Source organism: Anoplophora glabripennis, unplaced genomic scaffold, assembly GCF_000390285.2.
Source record: "Anoplophora glabripennis isolate ALB-LARVAE unplaced genomic scaffold, Agla_2.0 scaffold468, whole genome shotgun sequence".
NCBI lineage: Eukaryota > Metazoa > Arthropoda > Insecta > Coleoptera > Cerambycidae > Anoplophora > Anoplophora glabripennis.
The window spans coordinates 249,857-272,591 of NW_019416618.1; the positions used below are offsets into that span (position 1 = coordinate 249,857).

General features: G+C 30.6%; 1 protein-coding gene across 1 annotated transcript; it reads left to right on the top strand.

Moving 5' to 3' along the window:
• Positions 1-3,583: 3,583 nt before the first annotated feature.
• LOC108910209 lies at positions 3,584-8,389 on the top strand. The gene is made up of 2 exons (XM_018714754.1): positions 3,584-3,615; positions 7,785-8,389. Exons 1-2 carry the CDS (start codon positions 3,585-3,587, stop codon positions 8,228-8,230), a joined length of 477 nt encoding a protein of 158 aa, XP_018570270.1. The 5' UTR covers position 3,584; the 3' UTR covers positions 8,231-8,389.
• Positions 8,390-22,735: the final 14,346 nt, after the last annotated feature.

A 22,735-nucleotide genomic window follows, 5' to 3' on the forward strand; every position in this document is an offset into this window, starting at 1 on the left:
CCCTTTAGCCTTTATGCAATTAATTTCGAAAATGGAAGTGCATGCACTTTTTTCACCGCTGCTTATGACCTGCTGGCAGCTACAAATCGGTAGCTAATCTATACAACCTTTTCGTTCAGCGGGAATGGGAAAATAAAACGTTATGAATGCAATGAATATTGAAAAGTTCGATTCGGTAAACGTAAATTTTCAGCATTATCTGCCCGTAAAGATAGGGTTATCTTTATGCGACTGTAGGATTATAGGTAGTAAATTTTTTAAATAAATAAAAGACTCCAAGTACTGGTTTGCGTCATGGAATCTTTTGCATCAATATAAAAATCTATGTCTAAAGATACACTAGGAGATTTATATGCTTTAAACGCCTAGTATTAGTGCAACAATGGCCTTTGCATTTAATGACGAAAAATCTAATCTGACAAGTTTATCCAAAAATATTTCGTCCGGTAACTTTATATAGGTGTGACAAAGCTGATAAATAATTGAGTAAATATTTCTCATATTCTGATTGGAAAAATATCCATTCAACAATGTGTAGCCAGAAAATAAATTATTGTTCCTGTTTACGTTTCTATGTCGATGTCTGTGTTTATCATCCTTCTAAACTGGTTTAGTTAAATTACACGAAAAAGTTTCTAGATTGTAAAAAAATGTCTTATTGTCCTGAAATATTCCAAAAAAATTGAAAATTTTACTTTTCTTATACGTTCCATATACAGGGTGTCCGCAAATTTCACCGATAACAGTGACACTGTTACGCAAACCGAAACGCACAAACCTGCAAATAATGCCATTTTTCTCAAGAATGGCTTTCTGTAGGCGATTTTCTCAAGGGACAGTATTTTTTTTAAATAAAACGACCTTTTCAGTGTTGCTGTTAGTTAAAAAAAAATACGACCACTGTAAATGTTTTGACCGCTAAAAGGGAGAGGTAACAGGAGAAAACTATCAGCCAGTATATCGATTTGACTAAAGCTATAAGAAATAATGCACTATAATAGTCCAAATAAATATGCCAAATTTTAACGCGATCGGCAAAAGGGTTATGAAGTTATTAATTAAATTAGTTTTATTTTTGACAACTTTGAAGGCCTGTAACTCAAAAACCCAAAAGTTTTTATTTAACTTTTTTTTTCGTAGATCGTATTTATTTATTCATCGTGAATATGCAGTCAAACGTTGTCAGTGAAATTTGCGGACACCCTGTATTTTTATCATTGAAAGTAAATAATGAAATTTAATATCGATATGCCCTGTCTGAAGTCAAAATTTTCATTGAAATGTTCCTATTTGATATTTTTTCCATACAAGAAGTATGACGTACTGAGTGTCAACAAAAATAACTAATTTATTTTGTATAACTGAACTTATTTCTTCCAATAATAATGTTATTTACCACCTGTTTTTTGAAAGCCTGCACTAGAGTTGATGAGGGAATATTATTAGCAGACAGATTTCTTTTGTTTTTTTATTAGTTTGATAAACCTGATCAAATATTATTTTTCAACAACGGACCATAATAAAAAATTTGTAGAACTAGAAGCCATAGTGGGAATGCCTCAAGGTTCAATCCTTGGTCCCATATTATCCAGTCTATTAATAAATGATGTAGTTCATAATTTAGCGGTAAATTCTTTATTACATGCACATGACCTTCATTTTTTTTCTAAAATTTCTATTATCAATCAAACAATTAATGATTGTTATGTTAGAAAAAATATATGTTTAAATTCAGATAAGTGAAAATTGGTCCATTAGAAGCTGAGATACGTGAAATTTTTCCGAGCGTCGCAGTTTTGAACTCGAGAATTCAGATCGGAGTACCTGTGTGTTTGCTCCCGCCACCACTGATACCTCATTGATTTCACGCGGTCTTGAATATCTTTGAGTGGCATTTTAAATGGGACGCCCGTGATTGCAAATTTTGAAAATTTATATCTAGAAAGTACTCGGAATGACAAACCTATTAGTTCAAAAAACAGCCCTTATAACCTTACAATTTTACTGTAAATAAGGGTTAACTTTAACGGGTTATCCGAAAATAATGGGCGGATCGTCAGTTTTTTTTTAAACTCGTCTTTTCGAGTACTTTCAAACCATATTTTAAAATTAAAAAAAAATTTAAAAAACATTAAATTATTGCAACTGTTTATAAGCGTGAAAATTGCGAAAATGTTTAAACAATCACCACGGCTCACCTAATAGTCCGATTTGAATTTTTCAAAAACCATTTTAAAGCTTGAGAGCTCTTCTTTTTGCGATGAAATTTTCAAGTATTCAAAGGCTTTAGATTTTTAGAAATTTGATTTAGAAAATTTTTTAATAAAAAAAATAAAGAATTTAAACAATTATTATATAAAAACTATATAACCGAATTGGATGAAATTTGGTGTGATGATTCTATGCACTAAGAAGTTTAATTGGAAAAAGTATGGAGATCCTAGGTATTATTCAAGTGTCTGAAAAAATTGACAAATAAACTAGCGTTTTTTGCAATTTTTTAAATGATTTTTCCGATTTTTGCAATAACAATAATTATTTTTTTTTAAATTTAACTCTCTCTCTATCTCTATCTCTATCTTGTTCAAAATTTAATTACAAAACTTTTTTTCATTTTCCATTTTTGTCTAAAATGAATAGTTGCTAAGTTGTCGACAAGAAATCCAAGAAAAAAATGATTATTTTTTGTTTTTTTTTATACATTATTGCAATAACAATAAAGCCCACGTTTTTTTATTTGCATAGAAAAATTATCATTTCTGATGTTATTTAGAAGCCGTTAAAGCAAAAATCTCTGATCATATGCGTTTTACCTAAGTATACCCTTTTTAAGCGAAAACTATGAAAGCAAACAGATCAGCACCGCTAGGCGACATCTGGTTTTTAATTAATAATATGTAGGAAACAACTAATCTGCCGATTTCAACCTGGTCAATAGAACATTGACACATGATCTTAGCTATTGATTAACATAAAAAATAAAAACTTCTCTCTAAATTCTTTAAAATAAAAGTATATTACTCTAAATTGAAAATTTTAAACCTGCTACAATTTTATCTGCCAATTTTTTAAAAACTATAATTTTTATGCCCTTTGTCTACTACAATTTTTTTCATAAAAGCTTAAATTGCAAGAAATTTATAAAAGGTCAGTGCAAAAGTGCAATTTGCATTTTTTTTTCGATAGTAATACAGAAAAAAAAACTGAAAATTATCAGGAATCAAGGGGTGAAAAATTTCAGATAAAAAAATTCTAACATAATTTTGAAAAAAGTAAAAAAATCGTAGTGGCTTAAAATTTGCAAATTTGAAAAATCTGTTTTCTCCAAATAAAAAAAACTGTGAACGTTGGTTCTTTTTAGTTGTTATTTGATTTAGGAAAATTTGTAAAATTCCACTTCCATTTATTCCAGTGTGATTCTGAATATTCTCTCAAATGATGAATATCGCTTTGATCTGTTTTTATATTATGCTAAATTATATTTGGTAAATACAGGAAAGGCTCAATGTCAATCATTGTATGGGTCACAATACCCATGCTTAGAAAATTACTCGGCTCATTTAGATGTAGTGGTGTTGTCAAATATGATTAGAACAATAGTTATCATTGCATTTGGTAAGTATTAGACTTTTCTAATTATTTTTTTCTTTCCGAATACCTTTCACCCGAAACCTGAGCAAAATATGGCGAAAATTTCCAAGTAGAACTTAATCTTATCCAAATAAACTAATGTTTATAAATCTATTATAAACATGTCGCTAAGTCCTTGTACAACCGTAGCTTTTCCTCTAATAAATTCACATTAATTTGCAGAAAAGATTAATTTTACGGAATATAAACCTAGAGATATTTTTAGAACGCCAGACTGACTGCATTGACGTTACCTTCTGATAAATCTAACTGATTTGCCTGCTAATACGATGTGACACATGAAAGTACCGGTATTACTCAGTATAAATTTGCTCCGAGTTAAGACACTTTTAAGGGACATAATCCAATAAAATATTGGATCATTTAAATAATGATAAATATTACTGAGCTACACAAACACTGTGTTGATTTGTTAATGCTGGTGATTTATTCCTTTGTTATTTTTTTAAACTCCTATTTATGGTTATTTATTTGTGTGTCTCCTTTTCCACCGTCCGTGATGAAATTATTATTTAGATAGGGAAAGTGTTGGTATATTTCATATGAATTAAAAAAAAACTTGAAGTAAATATGACTAGCAGGGTTACTACAGTTTTATTGCTAAAGGACGTATGATATTTTGAGTAATAAATTCTGAGGGTGTACAATAAATAATATATAATCATATGAATATTACGTTAGCGTCTTTTTTCTTTTCCAATTTATAAAACACAAATAAACAGTATAATATTGATAAATATTAAAAGTATACATATATTTATTGTTTACTGAGTCGAACATGTAGGAAGAAAAGAGTCGTATAAATAAGTATTTGTTTAGACCATACGATATGCCAAAATTTTTTTTTATAAAAATGTTTATGGTCTTCTTGTTGATATTACTTTCCGGAAATGGTTTTGGCAATAATGTGTTCTGCTATTTGTATCTAGCTAAATGCGATACTCAATTATTCACATGATTCTCGAAATAAGTGTTGAGGTTTACATTAGATTTTTACTAGTGCCATTTATTTTACTTATGGCTGGCGTTTTATAGACAGGAAATCGCACTTTTAGTACATACATGACATTTCATTGACAGCGGCCTACTTCATTTAAGTCATCTTATTTAAAGGCGTATGTTCAAACAAGTAATTTTGTAAAGAAATAGTAAATCGTTCTTATTTCGAAAACGGTTAAGTTTATCGATTTTTAACAGGTATATCTTTTTTATTTAGAATTGAACGTAGTTTAATAATTTCTTATTGGAAATTCAGATTTTTGAAGGACAAAAAAGTTTGACATATGTTTACTCAGACGGAACACTACAACTAGCGCATCCTAAATGTGATTGCAAAATAGTTACCATTTCCGTAACTACCATCTCAGAAAACATGGGTGTACAAACTTTCAAGACAATCCGTTCAAAGATGCTCAAGATATTTAAAAAAATCGAAAATATTTTTTCAACTTAAACACCCTATAGATCGAAAAGGAACAACATTCGGATAAGGCATATTTGGCTTAATCGCTCTATTTTGAGGTCAGTAACATGCCCTTAAGCTCTGTCCTATTATTAATGAATCACCCTGTATACCCTGAAGAAATGAATGTGAAGAGAAGAGATATTATTTCCAACCTGCTTAGATTTTCTAAAATGCTGGACAAAACATTGCGCATATAAACACGCCCCTTAAAACTTATATACAATATCAAAATGCGTATTTCTGATTTTAGATGTCATATTTATTAATTGTGCATTGCAATCTACTTTTTAATACTGTTGTACATAGTTAGGGGTTACATTTTTATTATAAAACCCAATGAAGTGTTGGCTTCAGTTGTATGCATGTGGAAGGTTATGACAATTTTGCCTTGACAGGTAGTTGACTCAACTATTTTTTTGTAGGTAACTATTTTTACAACTCAAGTAGCTTATTGTTCAAGTGCTAGTAACTTTTTAAAAAATTCTGTTATTAGCTTCCATATTTTTTATTATATTTTAAGTGCATTAAACCAATTCAGACAATATATTAGACATGTGTTTTTGTCGCTTGTAGTATAATAAGAACTTAAGAATCATATTTTGTTTTATTTACTTTTGAAGTAATTTAGTAGAATTGCTTCTTAAATAGAGCAATTTTAAATTTGATGATGGTTTTTTAAGTTTATTAAAATTAACTTAACAAGTGTTTAGGGTTTTCCGTATTATGAAAAAAAGAAAAAAAATAGATATATATATAGTACTGTATAATTTAATCTTAATCCAGTCTTAAAACTAGAATTCTTAAAGCGTTCTAGAGTTAGATTTAACTTGATTTTAAACTAAAAGATTGGGGTTTGCTCGACACATGACCTGACAATATTTTCTGTACATTGCTGTCCATGCATAAATGATTACTTATGTCAACAACGATTCTCAAATTGTATCGATGGGTAAATTAAAAAAAAATATATCTCAGGAAATATTTGCAACTTTGAAAAATTACTTTTACTGTAGGTACATCGTGAATTATATCTTCGTTTAAAATATGTATATGTACACATTTTAAGTTCCCCCTGTATGATTCGTACATTATTCCATCAAAAGAAAACAGGAAATCATTAAATTAAAATTATAAAAATTGCCGGATATGACAATAATATATATTAATTTTTATATTTCTATTGCTCATTTCAATCTTATATGAAAATTTTTTAATTAATAATTTCAAATAAATACAGGTATAGTCTCTCCGAAGTTAGTTCAACATGTATAAAAACGCCTAGCAATAAAATTTAATGAGCTTCATAGGCGTCCCTAAAAAAGTTTTCTGCTAAGGGTAAAAAATTATAATAATTTGTATATAATGTGTAGAAATTTTCTATTATATGTTCATTTGGCCAACAGCATATTTTAATTATTTATGGCCTCAAACAATTTTCTTATATTGATGGTAAATTCGTTTTGTTCTGTATTGCTGCACCGCACTGCTAGGCAATTTTTCAACCACTTGTCAACAACTGAGATTTATTGTCTAGTCGACCAGTGCGGCTGTGTTGCCCGCGCGCGCGTTCTTTGTTTAATTCGACCAGACCTGTATATGGATATAGCTAAATAAATATGGGAACAAGTTTTTCAAATATTTCAATGCCGAGTTGTTGCGTCAGCGACCGAACCTGGTACATACTGCCAACCTCTTGGTTCTTCAATTAACATTGGAAAGACTATAACTTTAAAGAAGAAGGTATTGTCTCTAATTGCAGTATATAGACTGATTTTGCGTTAGGCTCGAGGCAGTGTGGGTAAATATTACTTTTAAAAATAAAAATTGTGTTTCATGTGAATATCTTTCCAAAAATGCTTTTTCTTCGTTATACAGAGTGATAAAATTTCTTTACTAACATCATTTTGAAACATTTGCAATGTATTTGAATATGAAAATAAAAAAAATCAGAATATGCTTTGAAACTGTGATGAATATAAAAATATCCAGATACATTTTTATTTGGTATAAGGCTGTATTGTACTTTTTTTTATTGAATTCATTGAAGAGATTGACAATATCTCCGCCACTGGCTGTTTAGGGGACGTCCCGTATACTATCACCTAAGTGTTCTTACTTTATTATTGAATTGTATTAAAACATTAACAAAAAGAGCAACAAAAAATTTAAAATAACTTTTCCATTCAGAATTGCCTAATCAAAGATCTACAAATGTACAGGGTGTTTCATAATGATGTGCAAATATTTTAAGGAGATCTTTGAAAAGTAACTTTAGGGGATGTACTTCCAATACATTTTTTCGATTTGAGCCCCACCCCTCAGAAAATATTCAAATCTCAAAATGGCCGAAAAAATTAGCTTTCATTTTTTTTATGAAATTTTTAGTTCATATTTGAAGACAAAAAAGAATTCCTAAAAATACCGTTCAACTAGTTGCTAATGTACCAAAATTCAAATTTCGATTTATTTGAAAGTTTGATTGTTTTCGTGAAAAAAAAATAAAAGCTAATTTTTTCAGCCGTTTTGAGATTTGAATATTTTCTTAGGAGGACTCAAATTAAAAAAATATATAGGAAGTACCCCCCTAAAATTACTTTCTAAAAACCTCCTTAAAATATTTGCACATCATTGTAAAATACCCTATATAATAACATTTACTATTTTTTAGTGTGTATTTTCTTCTCGTGTATGCCGTATCCCCTCGCAGCCGACAGTGTCATCAACAAATTCGCCGACACCCTGCAGTCAAGCGTCAAACCGTCGCTCAAAACCTGCCAGTCTCAAACTGGCGCCACGAAAGCCGACCTTGAATCCCTGAAGATGAGAAAGGTTCCTAGAACCAAAACGGGGCGCTGTTTCCTGCAATGTCTTTTCAATAGTGTCAAGCTGATGGATGACGGAAAATTTAGCAAGCAGGGAATGATCATTGCTTTTTCGGCTGCCATGAAGGGCGACTTGAGCAAAATCGGCAAGTTGAGGAAATTGTCGGAGGTGTGCGAAAAGGAGATAGGAGGGAAGAAGTACGAGAATTGCGAAGTGGTCCAGAAAATCGTGGAGTGTGTGGCGAAGAATGGTCAGGCTTATGGTATCGAGTTCAAGCATGATAAAATGTAAAATTTGTTGGAGTCTCGCTTGTCATAAATCGAATAAAACACTGCGTCTTTTGGTTTATCAAATACATAATTAGATTTAAGCACAAATGAAAATAATAATAAGCAATATTTTTAGTTTTTAAATAAATACAAGGTGATATCTAAGATGAGCACACAACTGTTTCCAGGTTACTAATTGTTTTTATTACGAGAAGCAAATAAAATAAAAAGCTTATAGCTAACAATAAATACATCTGATCAGTGTTTTATTTATAGTGTCAAAATTTTGTCCACACATTTTACTAATCTAATCTAATTCTTTTCTAATATTTTTTTTGACAACCTCTTAGTCTTTAAAATTTTTTTTAATTTTAAATTTTTGTTATCCACCACCAGACCATATGTCAAAACGTTTAGTTGAGCTTACAATAAACGAAAAGGAGTATAAACAATGGGAACTAATCTATACACTGTATCCCAAAATGATGGAACAAAATTCATAGTTGAAATTTAAAATTGAAACAAGCTAATTAGAAAATAGAAATTGCCACTTTTCGCCAATAATTTCTATTTTTTTGAGCCATTTTTGCCAGACCTATAACATTACCGATTACTATATTTTATAGTATAAATGGTAGCTTTTTTGTATGGTATTTTTGTATAAACTCGAGACCATAACTCACGATTTGAAATGTAGATATACAAAATACTTTTTTTGTTCGTTATGGTCCTGAGAAAGTTTTAAAAAAAAAATTCGGTACAATTACAAATGAAAAAAATTCGAAAAAAAAGTCATAATTTTTATATGCACTCTCGATCATAGGAACGACATATTTGGTTGATTCCTTTTCTGTTTTGTTCGTTTTGCTCCCGGGATGAAAATACATAACTCAATTGAATGCTTTCAATTGTAACAAAAATCTGGAAGATCTGAAGAAAAATGTGAAAAAGCTCATTTCAGCCTAACGCATGGAAATTTTCCATTGACGTACTTATGAATGTACTCCTGCCCAAATTGAATATCCATGTCCACAATCGTTAACAGATACAATGATTACTTATAAATACGTTTTTTTTTTCACAAAACGATCACAAACAAATTTATTGAAATTTGGACAGGACAGCGTCTGTTGGGTCAGCTAGTCAGTTTTAGTTTTTTGTATCAACCTATTATTAACAAATTTATTGTATATGATAATTAAGCTTAGTGCGGCGTGGAGTTTAACAGGACCGTACTCAGATTACGAATGAAAATATTAATATGTTTACAGAAAATATGTCGCAACATAGTACTATTACCAAAGAGCAAGACTAAGTAGAGGATAAAATACCTATATAAATTTAAATGACACCACTTACCCGATCAACCTTAGTGTTGAGACAAGGCTTCAGTGGCATATTGGAAGGAGTTAAAACATATCACTACGTGCTTTTCTATGTTTTCTTTAGTGAAACGGCAATGTTTATCACTTAATATTAACTTGTTTAGGGAAAATGTTCTATGTCCGTAAATAATTGAACAGTTCAAAACGCAAGTCAGCTGTGAAAGCCACAAACCTTCGCGCCGGCTCTGTTAGACTCTGCATGTGCACTAATTGTAAACTTAATGATAATACTCCAGGTACAAGAAAACTGTATTAATTATTTGGAAGGTAAATACCGAAAGGAATTACTAAGGGTGCAATTACAACAAAGCAAGTAGGTACTCTTTTCATTTATTATTTCGAGTAGACCATCATTTGTTTCTTTTATTTAAGAGGTTGTATTGCATAGTGTTTTTGATGTTTGTGATTACAGTGAAGTTTGTCAAGTTCATTGAGGTATGTGTCATCGATGTAAGTTTAGCACTAAATTTAGAAAATATACAGATCAAAGTTACTCCAATTTGTTTACGAAATCAAATTACTGTAAACAGAACTTTCTTATAAGTGTGAATATGACAGTCAATTTTTATTTTTTGTAATCGTTTTTAGGTGTAGTATTCGCTCTCATTATTACATTAAAAGAAACTGTGGATTTCTGCTAGTAAAACTAAACATAACAATGCAGTTCTGCCTGGAAAAGTGTTTTTGAAAACCCTCTGTCAGCAAATCGATATAAAATGGTGTAAACGGCATATACAGTCCATACAATATTTGTTGAGGTAGAATTCTAAGAACTACTGTAACAATTTACCGCGCAGGGGCGTGCCTTGAAATTTTCCGCCAATTTCTTCTACCTCGGGTGTCGAATGCACTTAATTCCAAGAATATGATGCAAGGCTCTTCTTCAATATCTCAACAAACGTCGTACGGACTGTACCTCATGGTCTGTTTGTAAAGAGTAATACGGAATGATTACACTAAAAAGAGTTTCGCGTGTGCTTTATTAACTAGCTTAAGGTACACCTCAGAAGAAAGTCATAAAGGATTAGTCCAGACCGGATTTTCTTGCTGTCAGAACCATTCAAAGATTTAGAAGCACCTAATGTGGATTCAGACTAATCTGATGAAAGTTTATAGGAATATAGTGAAGAGTTAAAATGATTTAGTTTTTAATATAAATACCTGCACTTTTCTTTGTAACAAGAATGCCCATTTTCAATATTAAATGTTAGATATTAATTACAATATCTTTTATATTAAGTTTTACCGTTGTTTTATATTCCAATCTATTCTTTTATTGTTTGTTCTTTGCCCATCTATAATTGTCATCAGACGATTAGTATTTATAGATCGCTTTTATATATTATATTTAATGTGACATTTGGAAAATACCATAATCAATCTTCATAAGGTAAGTGACCCAAAAAATATTTTATTTCTTAGTACCAGATTTTCGAAGTTTTTCATATTTGTTGTTACTGTTTTGTGTAAAAAATGAATGTCTCATAAAAGCACTGTTTCAAATCCAAAATAGTAAAAATAATGTTCACATCGGCAATTTTCATATACAGGATGTTTCCTAAGTACGGTCCGTAACTTTAGGACACGTTGGTACGTTAGCATTTTGCTAGTTATAAGTGGTCAATCAAAACTGTGGATTAGATAAATAAACGTCAACTCACTCATGTCTAACTACGCCACTGGCGGCAGATACAAATTGACTTTATAGTAAAAATGCAGCTCTTTACCAACGTAGAATAGCTGCCAAATTTTAAGAACCTAACATTGACTGTTCTAAATTTATTTTAAATATTAATACACCTATTTTTTTTATTTTCAACACCCTGTATCTCGGAATGTAAGCGTTTCCGGCCTCATGTTTATAGGAACTTTTTTCTTTAAATACCATAAGAAATTGTGTCATGAAGTTACGGATCGTACTTAGGAAGCACCCAGTATATAAAGGGTTAATTGGTTACATAGAAAATATAAGTACTACATTTTCTATGATTGGTTAGCTAGATCTTCGAATCCAACAAAATCTGACTTACTTTTTTCTGGATTTATAACAAGTACCTACAATTTATTATTCGCCTTTCACGATGCAAAATAATATATGCAAAAAAGAGACTTTGTAGAAACATTATACTCGAAATTATTTAGCACTGAGGAAGATTTTTATTGTAGATTTGTGTTGTTTTCTTTTTATTAATTGTTTTATTATTAGCAGGCATTATTAAAGACTGCTCCTGAAAAAATCCGCAGAAGCAAATTCAATCTACGTTACATAAAACTAGAGCATGCTCCTGAGAATTTCTCATTCTTCTCCAAGAAAGGAATTAAGAACGAATTAGTTTCGCCTTTTTTCATCTCAAACAAATCCTTCAATGTTCAAAGAGCACTTTAACACCTCCCGATTTCTCCTTTACTGTCTGGAGCTTTATAATTTTTCAGCTTCTTTGAAGAGCTTTAAATTGGGGATCTCAGCAATGGAACTCTAATTAAAAATGATTTATTCCCTGTTTCGTATCAGGCGAGGTGAATATTAAGTCGATCTAAAGCTGGTTTTATCATGTCTGTCTTTGTTGTAATATTGTTAATGCAATCTTTTGTAGATTTATGTATGAATTGTGAAAGTATTTTTCACCAGTTTACTATTAAAGAATGAATTATGTTTTAAAAGTCAATACAATCTCTATGGACTTACTTATAATAATATTTATAGATGATTTAATTTACATCTATGTTTATTTTGACTATGGAAAGAATAATATTTTCTTCTGAGGTCTCAAGGACATTAAAAATGGAATAGATCAGTGAAAATCTACGAAATACAATATCTTAAATTTTATTACACTTGTTACGCACAGGATATACTATACAGGGTGTTCCGATGTGAAAGTATAAAAAAATTAGCGCGTTACAATTTCGGCAAAAATAAGACCAATATCTATTTAATGCAAAATTAATTGAAATAAGAGAATGACTATTATTATAACAAAGCTGCAAATCAACATCGAGCATCATATTCATCCATATTCATGAATCCGATATACCTACGGATATAAGAGTCATCGCCTCTCCTTAGCTTAAAATTGATTACCGAAATGAAAAACTACGTCAAATTGTCAAAATGCATATTAAAAGTGCAATAGTTGAACTGGCCAAGGTCTTCTCTGATGTGAGATCTAAACTAATGTTACGTACGTGATTTTAATGTTTTATTTTTCGCTGATTAAGGGCGTAGTTTCAGTGATAGCTATCAGGCACTAAAATATCACGTTTACTGTCTAGGCATTAGAATCATTTTGATGTAGCTAAATTAAAAATTAGAATTTTATTTATTGTAAACATTTATAGAGAAATTAGAACAGCCTGTGAGGGATATCCCTTGTTCTATTTGTTTTGAAACATTTACTTCGTCTATGTAGGCTGAAGTGATTTCACTAGTATCTAGATGGTGTATGAACTGTTTTAAAAAAGAGAAGTTATGTTGTTAGAAACTGTGACAGTCACAGTTACCAAACTAGATATAGCAATGTATTAAGAATACCTTCCCATAGAATATCGTTTTATGAAAAATCTCCATCATATATGGGTATTAAATTCTTGAATCAGTAACCTCTAGACCAGGGGTCGGCAAGTAATTTTAGAAAAAAATTCATATTTCTTACTAATTTTTTATTTTCATTTGCATTAAGAACTCAAATCAGTCACAATTGTAAAATACTAGAAAAAATGATAAGTTCAAAAAAATTTTGGCGGTCCAGTATATATATACTATGCTATAGACATTAAGACTGACTAAACTTAAGAGTTATCTATCTTTTAATTTTAGATAGGTACTTTCCAATATCCATGTTGTAGACATTCAAAGTAGCTCTGACCATCACATATCGCACCCTCGCAAAAAAAGAGTCACAAGTCAAAAAACGTACTTAATGAGTTAAATATGCAGCAAGATTTAAAATGACTAGTTCTTTCTTCCACAAAAGCGTCATATTTTTATTTGAACTATTACTCGCTAGATGGCAGAAGTGACACTTGTATTTTGTGATAGGTTGTCAGCTCTGCATTCAAAAACAGTGTTACATTTCGACTTGCAGCAGCAGGTCGAGAAAAATGTCATATTTCGTATTATGACAGTTTTTGCAATCGATCAATCAAATCAATCAATGCAATCAAAATTAAAGAAAACAAAAAAAAAGATCTTCTGAATTTAATAGAACATAACCATAATATTCCTAAATATTACTTGCCGTTTTATAATGCCTTATAATAATAAACAAATAAACATGTTTTCTACTTTATTTTTGTATATTATTTATTTATTGTGTATTATATACTGTGTCTGATTTTTAAAAGAATTAATATGTTATTCTAAAAAAGTATCACAACTTCAACCATTTTCCTTTTTCAACCAAAAATGAACACAAACCGATCTTGCTCACAAGTCTAGTATATTCTAACATAATATGTATTATATCTACATTTAAAATAAAGCGACGTATACTTTATATTTTGTTATTGTTACGAAAAATTGAGTCCAAGAGTTAATTAAATACTTAAACACAGTTTTTCTCAAAACCATTTTTTTTTGAGTTGTGACTCCTTTCTAGCGGAGGTGCGATATATTTGACCATAATGAAGAAGATTTCACACCTTTGCTTAATTCAGAAAAATATACAAATAGAACATTTTCTGAAAAAGACAATGTTATTCTCAGCCCGTTAATTAACAAATTTTTTATATGTTTGGTGATACCTTCTTCGATTTTTCTAGTAATAAATTACACTCTATTTACTTAAGGCCATAACTTGTAAACTATTCAACTTACCGATTCCAGATTTCGTCTGAGTTATTGGACAGTGATAAGAAATGAGAGGATGCAATGCCAAAACGTTCTGGTAATAATAACGCAGTTTATAAATGTTTAATTCAAAAGTCATAAATAAACTTCTTCTGTTTATAACTTTTGATCTAATCAATATTTTTTGACACTCAAGAGCTAGTTTTGTAGGTCTTTTGAAGACGAAAAAAAAGTACTATCCAGCTTATTTTCCTGGCCTATTATGTCCGATGAAACTGACGGTAAGACTAGAAAGATTATTTTGATTTCCACTCTAGACGTCTGGGAATTCTAGTTTAGTCCTCGGTGCAAGTCCTGTCGGACGAACTAGTGTGAACCAGTCAAGGCACCGCAACACATAAATATCTGGCATAATAGTGGTATAATCCTTGGCGTCGAGTTGTGACGTTGTGAATCAGCAAGTAATCCTGTGGGAAACGACACCAGTTCCTTTGTCTGTCTCACTCCACCACCTAATTGTTACATTTAATCCGTATTATTGTCTTCGGCGAACCAAAATATCATCGCGACTGTCATCCCACAATGCGTACTAATGTATTCTTGCTCGTAAAACGTCATAAATGTCACCCTTAACGCTCGAATTCTTTCGGAGTGCGCCACAAAGTGTGTTTTGGTATAATTTTATATCCATGAATTAGTCGCTACTGGAATTAATGGCACCGCGGCCCCCGTCTTCTCGCTTACAGTGTTTTTGACGTTTTTATGGGCCAGACATTCTAAAATTCACAATTCCGAATTCACACGTTTGTCATGTGATGAACGAGCTTGTAGTATTTCCTACATGTGCATTATCTCCGGAGTAACGTATTCACAGTAAAAAATAACATACGGAGTGGCCCAATAGTATGTCAAAGTTCAATATCTCCCTGATTATAAAGATTTGAAATGAAATATTTTATGGGAGTGATGTAGGTACTTAAGAAAGTTCACATTTTAAAAATATTATGAATTATACAGGGTGATGCATTAGGGTGGAGCATCTTTAAGGTGTTTTTTTTAAATGGAACACTGTATATTTTTACAAATTTGTATTCTACAGAAAATTCTCTTTCTAGCGATGTCTTTGTTTTTGTATTCAATGCGGCGATGCCAAGTTATTTGAAAAATTAAAATAATTTTCGCTGGGACAACAAAATAGCAAAATCTTTGTGTTCTACACACAAGCCCCAGTTTAGCTAATTTCGAAGGACATTTTCTCGATTTTTTTAAATGAAACGCCCGGTATATTATTTTATTTTTGGATTAATATGTTAATTACCTACAACTTTTGTAAATAATACCCTATGCCTAAAATCACTATTTTCGGAAATATTGGCACTTTTCTTACAAAACCCCTTTAATTTTGCAAATTTTACTTTTTATTACTCTAGTAGGCCATGAGTTTGACATAAAATAACAAAATCTGCAAGTTTACTGCTGTTGTTTAATTGCCAGTATTGTAAACTGCTGGGTTGTAAGTTTAAAAATACTTCAAAATGAACAACACGAAATTATCATCAACGCTACCTTTAAAGAAGGCAGCTCAGTGTGCGAACATTTAGAAAAATAATGGATCGTTTTGATAATTCCGGTACTATAGCTTATTGTAAACATGTTAGGAAGAAAAGAACAGTCACTGAAGAAAATGAATTAAACGTTCTTTTGGTATTCAAATAGATATTGGAAGAACATCTGTTCAAAGAATATTAAAGGACGATAAAAGAATCCAAACCATATCCAATCATTGCAGGAATTAAGTGCAAGCGCAGAGTTCTGCGAGTGGGTTCAAAACAAAATTAGAATAGAACGCAATTTTGCAGATTTTGTCCTTTTTGGAGACGACTCACAAAATAGATGGAGTTTAAATTTAATGGAAGACACTTTGAACATTTAGTTAGATAGTTAAATTGCTTATTTAGTTAGTACCTATTTATATTTCTTTTTTTATACTATTTAATTTATTACTAACACATGATTCCTTGTTCTTTTTAAATTTTGTTAAAATCTTCTTTTAATCATTAAATTTAGCATTTTTTTACATGGCAAAATTAGCACTGAAGAAAAAAATGTGCAAAATATTCAGCATTAAATAAAACGAACGAATTCTACTGAAAATGGATGAAACTACTGGAAAAGATACCTGTTGGGATGCTCAACAGATACCCGCAATCCGGACCCCAATTTCAAAATGGCGGCCTGCTGCAAAATTATAAAGTCGAAAATGCAAGCGCGTATATCTTCTGCCCAAGTCAAGTTATCGTAATCAAATTACCATTTCCTGGTGGTTTTTGAGTCGAAGGAACCCACAAAACAAAAATCGCTGAAGGAGTTGAAGTGTATTGCTTCAAATGGAGCCTATTTTGAAACACAAAATAAATTATGAACGTTAATTGAATATATTGTATTTTATTAACAAATTCCGGATACTTTTTAAACGTAATGTATGTAAAAGTATGTACTTATTTTCTGTAAATTATTTTATTTAACTGACATTTTCTGCATAATTAAATAAAAAATATATAGGTATGCGTGCAATTTTTTCATTAACTCTATAATTTGTAGTGTTACTGTTCCAAAATTGTAAAAGTCGCTATGTATTTTTTATAGATTTTATAGTGTTATATGTATATCAAATCTGAGAACACAAATTTTAAAATAGGTTTGAGCTTATCAAAATGAAATATTTATTATATTTGATTTACAAATGAGAGTAGGGTAAACGAAGTATTTTGTTTTTTGTAAAATAATATTCGAATTGGCCCATTTTACTGTAATGCTCCTTATAAATTAAAATTAACACCAAGTGGTGTAGTTTACAAGAATAATATTTGAAAATCTACACCACATATAGTAATTTACCAGATTTATACTACCACAAATACATTATAACCAAATCTTTTTTAAAATAAGTTACTAAATTGCAATGGGGTAAGTTTTACCTTTTTCTTTACTTCTCTGGACCAAAGATAGTGTAAATTTTGTCCCTTTTTTGCTGTGTAGGAGTTTGCTGTTTGAACAAATAAAAACATTTACTTGGTTGTAATTACTCAACGATTATCGTTATTATTTCATCACAATTATGTGCGGACTAGTTTTTTTTTTAAATTCTGTTGACTGAGTGAAAATTTATTGTTAACGGTGCACACACACTTAATCCATACCTGTGTAGTTGGTTGCCTGCTTTCCGCTGAAACTACCATAAAATAAACTACTCACTATCTTTGGATTTAAGGATTGATTCCATAAATCATGTGAAGGCAGAAGGCAGTGAATCATCCAAGGACATAATAAAACCCACATTTTCCACATTTTTATATACAACGCCTATAAAATATTTAATTTACTACTGATAACAGTTATTGTATTCTAATAATAGGTGGGATATAACGTCTGATTTTAAATCTTGGCATATAAATTAATGTCAGAGAAAAATTATTGCGATTTTATGATTTGTCATTATCACTTAATTTATTACTAATTAAATATATATCTAACAAAGTTAACACGGTATAGATTTAGTAACAGATTACGTTAATTCAGTGATAATATATATGTTTTACTTTAAACGATAACTTTTTTTATGATTTTTTATTATTTACAATACAAGGTTAGATATTTTCACGTATTCGCACTTGCAATTGTACCCGAGTATTTCATCAGTTCGGTGCCATATTTTACTTACGTTTTGACGTTTTATTATGTTTTGGAAACAGTAAAGGATAACGTACACACATGACAAATGATCTTTAATTATTACTCGTGGAATTTGTCACTTTACAATAAGTGTAATATGTGCTAAAATCTGTCGTATCGCTACCAGTACCGCTCAAAGTCGGACTGTGCGGAACACCCCTAAGATTTAGTGTTTGACGTAAAAGATTTATTTTGGATTTCTCTATACTTACGACCTTTCTCTGCGAGGTCTCTGTACCGGATGTATACTAACATGATTATTAAGTTGTACAATGCGTTTTTTATTTTTTGAGCCATCTGACAAGACAGCTGCGACTAACGCCAATGATATCATGTGGTAACTATGATTTCTGTGAGCAGCACTTGTTAACTGGAACAATAACACCCTTCCCATGGCCTCTGCCCTGACACTCTTCGTAGATATGTAAATTTCTTAATTAAGCCAATTTTTCCGTTTCCTAATTACAGTTTTTGGTTGGGTAATCCTTGCTGTCTCACTGTGGTACTCTGCTTTAAAAATTGATCTATTTCTGAAGTTGATCGTTTCAGTAAATCTAGAATAGAGCTCGCATGTTTTCGAATAATTAAATGTGGAATGTGTGAGGAACTTAAGGGGGCAATTACTGTAGTTTTATTTTGTTATTTTTTAAGTTGTAATTAAAAGTGTGATATGTGTGTGTGTGTGTGTGATATTTATCCTACGCTGTTTGTGCTGGATAGTAAAGTTAATTGAATACATTTATGAACACAATTATTTTTATTAAATATGTACTTACAGAAATTCGATTGAGATGAAATTTTGTATATCAGTATCAGTTTGTTATATAGTAACCAAAACAATTACATTTACAAAATTGAGGAGAATATCTCCATCCCTAAGTAAATATTTTCATGTTTTTTGGCAAGTGGTTTTAGCTTTTATGTCAAAATTAGGGCAGAAGCTTCCATCTTGCAAATTTTTTGTACACCTAATTTGTAATTGCACGTTTTGTCATAGAAACTTTCACTCGCGACAAAATTTTTGATGAAAGTTAAATCAGATTTATATTAAAAATTGATGATGACTAATAAAATAATGAATTTCATGAAAATTGTACTTCCAAAAAATTTACGAGAGAAAGAATTATTAAGCCTTTATGGTAAAATATATGAGCTTATACAGGGTGCTTATACAAACTTGTACAAACTTTAAAGGGTGAATCCTTTACTAATTTTAATATAAAAAGTATATGAACATGGGTCTGCAACAGCTTTATTCTTGAGATACAGAGCAAACAAAAAAAATTTTTGTTTGGTATTTTGATTATATTTTTTGTCCAGTAACAGAAACTGGGAGTATTGATGATGAGAAACTCAATGTCATTTTTGACTAAACATGCCTATTCTCCATTAAGTTTTACGAACGAAATGTTTATTGATTGTATTGCGATGTGACGAACTTAGACCATTTATAAAACTAAGACCAAAGTACTCCTACAAATAAGTTAACATTTACAGTAATTGCTGAAACATAAATTTTTTTTGGACTCTATCTCAAGAACCAAGCCGTTGCAGACCCATGTTCATATGAATGTTTATCTTAAAAGTACTTACCTAATAAACACCCTATATAAATGCAGTTACAAGCTTTGCATCGATTACTATGTCAAAAATTTACTTAAGCGGGTACTAGAATACCAAATTTCATTTAACTCGAAAGAAACCTTTTAAAGTTCTGGGAGTACACTATAATGTCAAAAAGTTTAGTGCCATCTAGCGGCTAAAAGAAGTAATTAGAAGTAGAGGGTAAGTTGTTACATACATACATCTTACAACACTATATTTTTAGGTTCACTGTATCGACCTGCGAGAAAGTAAAATAACTCACAGTGAGTTACTCACTTGTTATTCATAATACAGAAAAAAAATGTATATAGTTGTACAGAATAAAAAAAAATTAATTTGAAACACACAGGGCGATGAGTAAAAACGGCACAGGCCAAATATAACATTTTTTAAATAGAACACTTTGTATATTTTTAAACATGGATTTCTGAGAAAATTCTGTATATGGTAATATACACAGTTTAATATTTTAATGCGAGGTTGCCAAGTTATGTAGAAAATTCTTCAAATATTGGAAAAAACATGACCTCGAAGAAGTTGTATTAACTTTCAACTACTAACACTTGGTGCAAAAATATTTGACAGTTATAGGCAAATGTTAGACAAAGACTATATTAGCTAATATCGATATTTTATAAAGGGCATTTTTATAATACGATCATTTTAAGAAAGTTCAAACTTGATTTTCTAAAATTTTTCAAATGGAACACCCTGTATTTTATCGTTCTGTTTTATTCACATATCAGTCCACTTCAACTTTTATTAAATATGTTCTACACCTAAAGTTGTCAGTTTTTAAGATATAGCATTTAAAAAATGTAATATCTGGCGTGTCCCGTTTTTACTCATCGCCCTGTATATATCAAATTAATTTTGTAGTTTAAGTTTATTGATTCTGTATAACTATTATATAAACTTTATTTCTGTATTATGAGTAAAAAGGAAGTTATTTTACTTTCTCGCACTAATGGCTCACCCTGTATATCTTTTTAATATTCTATTGGTAATAAAAATGACAGGAGACAATTTAGGACCATTTTGACACGTAATCTTTTTGTATGTGAAGAGATATATCTGAAGAATATTAACATATAAGTAAACAGTTTTTTTTTTGGAAATAAAGTTTTTAAATCTATAGAATAGATTGAAGATTGCTTTTTCTTAAAAAAAACAAAACAAAAACACATTGATTTAAGTAATGTTACCTACTTAATTCTAATATTTTAAAAAGAGACTGCTTATAAAAGTAATATGCTTGTTAATGGTTGTCCAAAGTAATATTATAGTTCTAGAAAAGATGAGAACAAGAATAGAAGATATTTTCTTTTTAATTGCATGCTTTGTCATAGAAATTAATTAATAAGATTTTTTTGAATTTGTTTGAATTAACTTAACCTTAAAAATGAGTAAAAATGTGTTAGAACTAATAATAGAATATAAGTATTTTTAAATGAAACTTTAGTAACATGGGCAAATAAATAATTTTTTAGATAGAATAATAATTATAATCCATATACCTAGTGATGTAGGTAAATAAACTTTTGACAACGTCAATTTTTTTGAAATGTTATCCTTTTCTTTAATTATAATTTATTACATAATTTGTTTCTGTTAAAATAAAGTTAGTTTGCGCTAGTTAAAGACGTTTAAAGTAAACAAAAATGCAGGGGCTAACAATAAAAAATGTGTATTTAAAACTAAAAAACTACTTAAAATTGCATATTTTCTTTTCATTTTTAAGTAAAAGTTCACTCACTGGATTAATATTTATGTAAAACGGAAATGTCAGCCTCCTTTTACCTGCGCCGTTAAAAATTCTATTACAAAACAGAAAACCCACAAGCGGTAACAGTTCTCTATACTCATTCCGAAACTAATAACCATCTCGCTCGGCCGTCAGAAGCAAGATTGCTCCTCTAACCGCCAAATTACCCAAATAACAATATCCATCCCGGAAAATCCTACACTCTCTCATCATACCCAATCGCTACCCCAGTGTCGTGCCAGCCGATGCAAATTTCAGTCGGCAGTAGTTGGCAACAATAGCTGAAACAGGACTTCAAACATTTGCACGGGTAGTGAAGTGGGCGGGGCGCGGACCGAAGCCAATGGGTGGTGGCGCGGCCCCACTCTTTACTCTATTAGAAAGCGAGCAAGCTAGATGAAGGACAATTGTACGATCTGCAGTCACTTAGCGCCTTATTAATCGACCGATTTTCAGGATAATATCGGTTTCAAGGAATGGGGCATTAATTCGAGTCCATATGTTTAAAAAGTAATGGATAGAGATAAATCTAGTAGATTTTCATCGCAGTTTTCTTTTCGGAGGTGTAGAAAAATGTAAAAATAATGCAATTGATGGAACAAAATCTTAGTAAAACTAAGAATACAAAAGAAATTAGTTCATATCTAGTATACGGTTATTCGTAATCTATTGAAGCTTTGATATTTCATAGATGGAAATGGTTGATTTAATAATAAAAAATTAACTAAAACAATAGATATAGGAATTATTTTCAATAATGGTTAGTTAAAAAATATAGGTACGGACAAAAAATAATTAACGTTTGCAAATTTTCTTAATGATATTTTTAACAAATGAAAATATTTTTTAAATATTGAACGTACTGAATTATTAAAAGGTATTTTGGGTCATGGAGGGACCTTAAGTTTATAAGAAATAAAGAAATTATTATTCAGTTTTCCACAATTTTCATTGACTTTTAAGTATAATTCGCAGTTTTAATTCACCTGTATAGATTTGAAGTAATTGGCAATCAAAGTGGGCAATTAAAATCGAATCCTTATATAAACTGTTTACTATTTCATTCATAATTCAATTGTCACCGAGGGCGGGGCCAGCCGTCAAACTCCTCCCCTTCTCCTAATTTACCCTTGCGATAGAGACCATAACGGCTCGAACTTCGTCACCGGGACCTCCTCGCTCTCCAAACTCCAGCTTATCACTCCATACAGTCGCGTATCAAACAGTTGTCTGCCGGTCGAATCTTGGTAA

What these genes read in the sequence shown, in the direction of transcription:
- LOC108910209 (XM_018714754.1), top strand. Translation starts at nt 3,585, where the DNA reads ATGATTAGAACAATAGTTATCATTGCATTTG. An exon ending in AATAGTTATCATTGCATTTG is followed by an intron (nt 3,616 to 7,784) that starts GTAAGTATTAGA and finishes ACTATTTTTTAG; the next exon opens with TGTGTATTTTCTTCTCGTGT.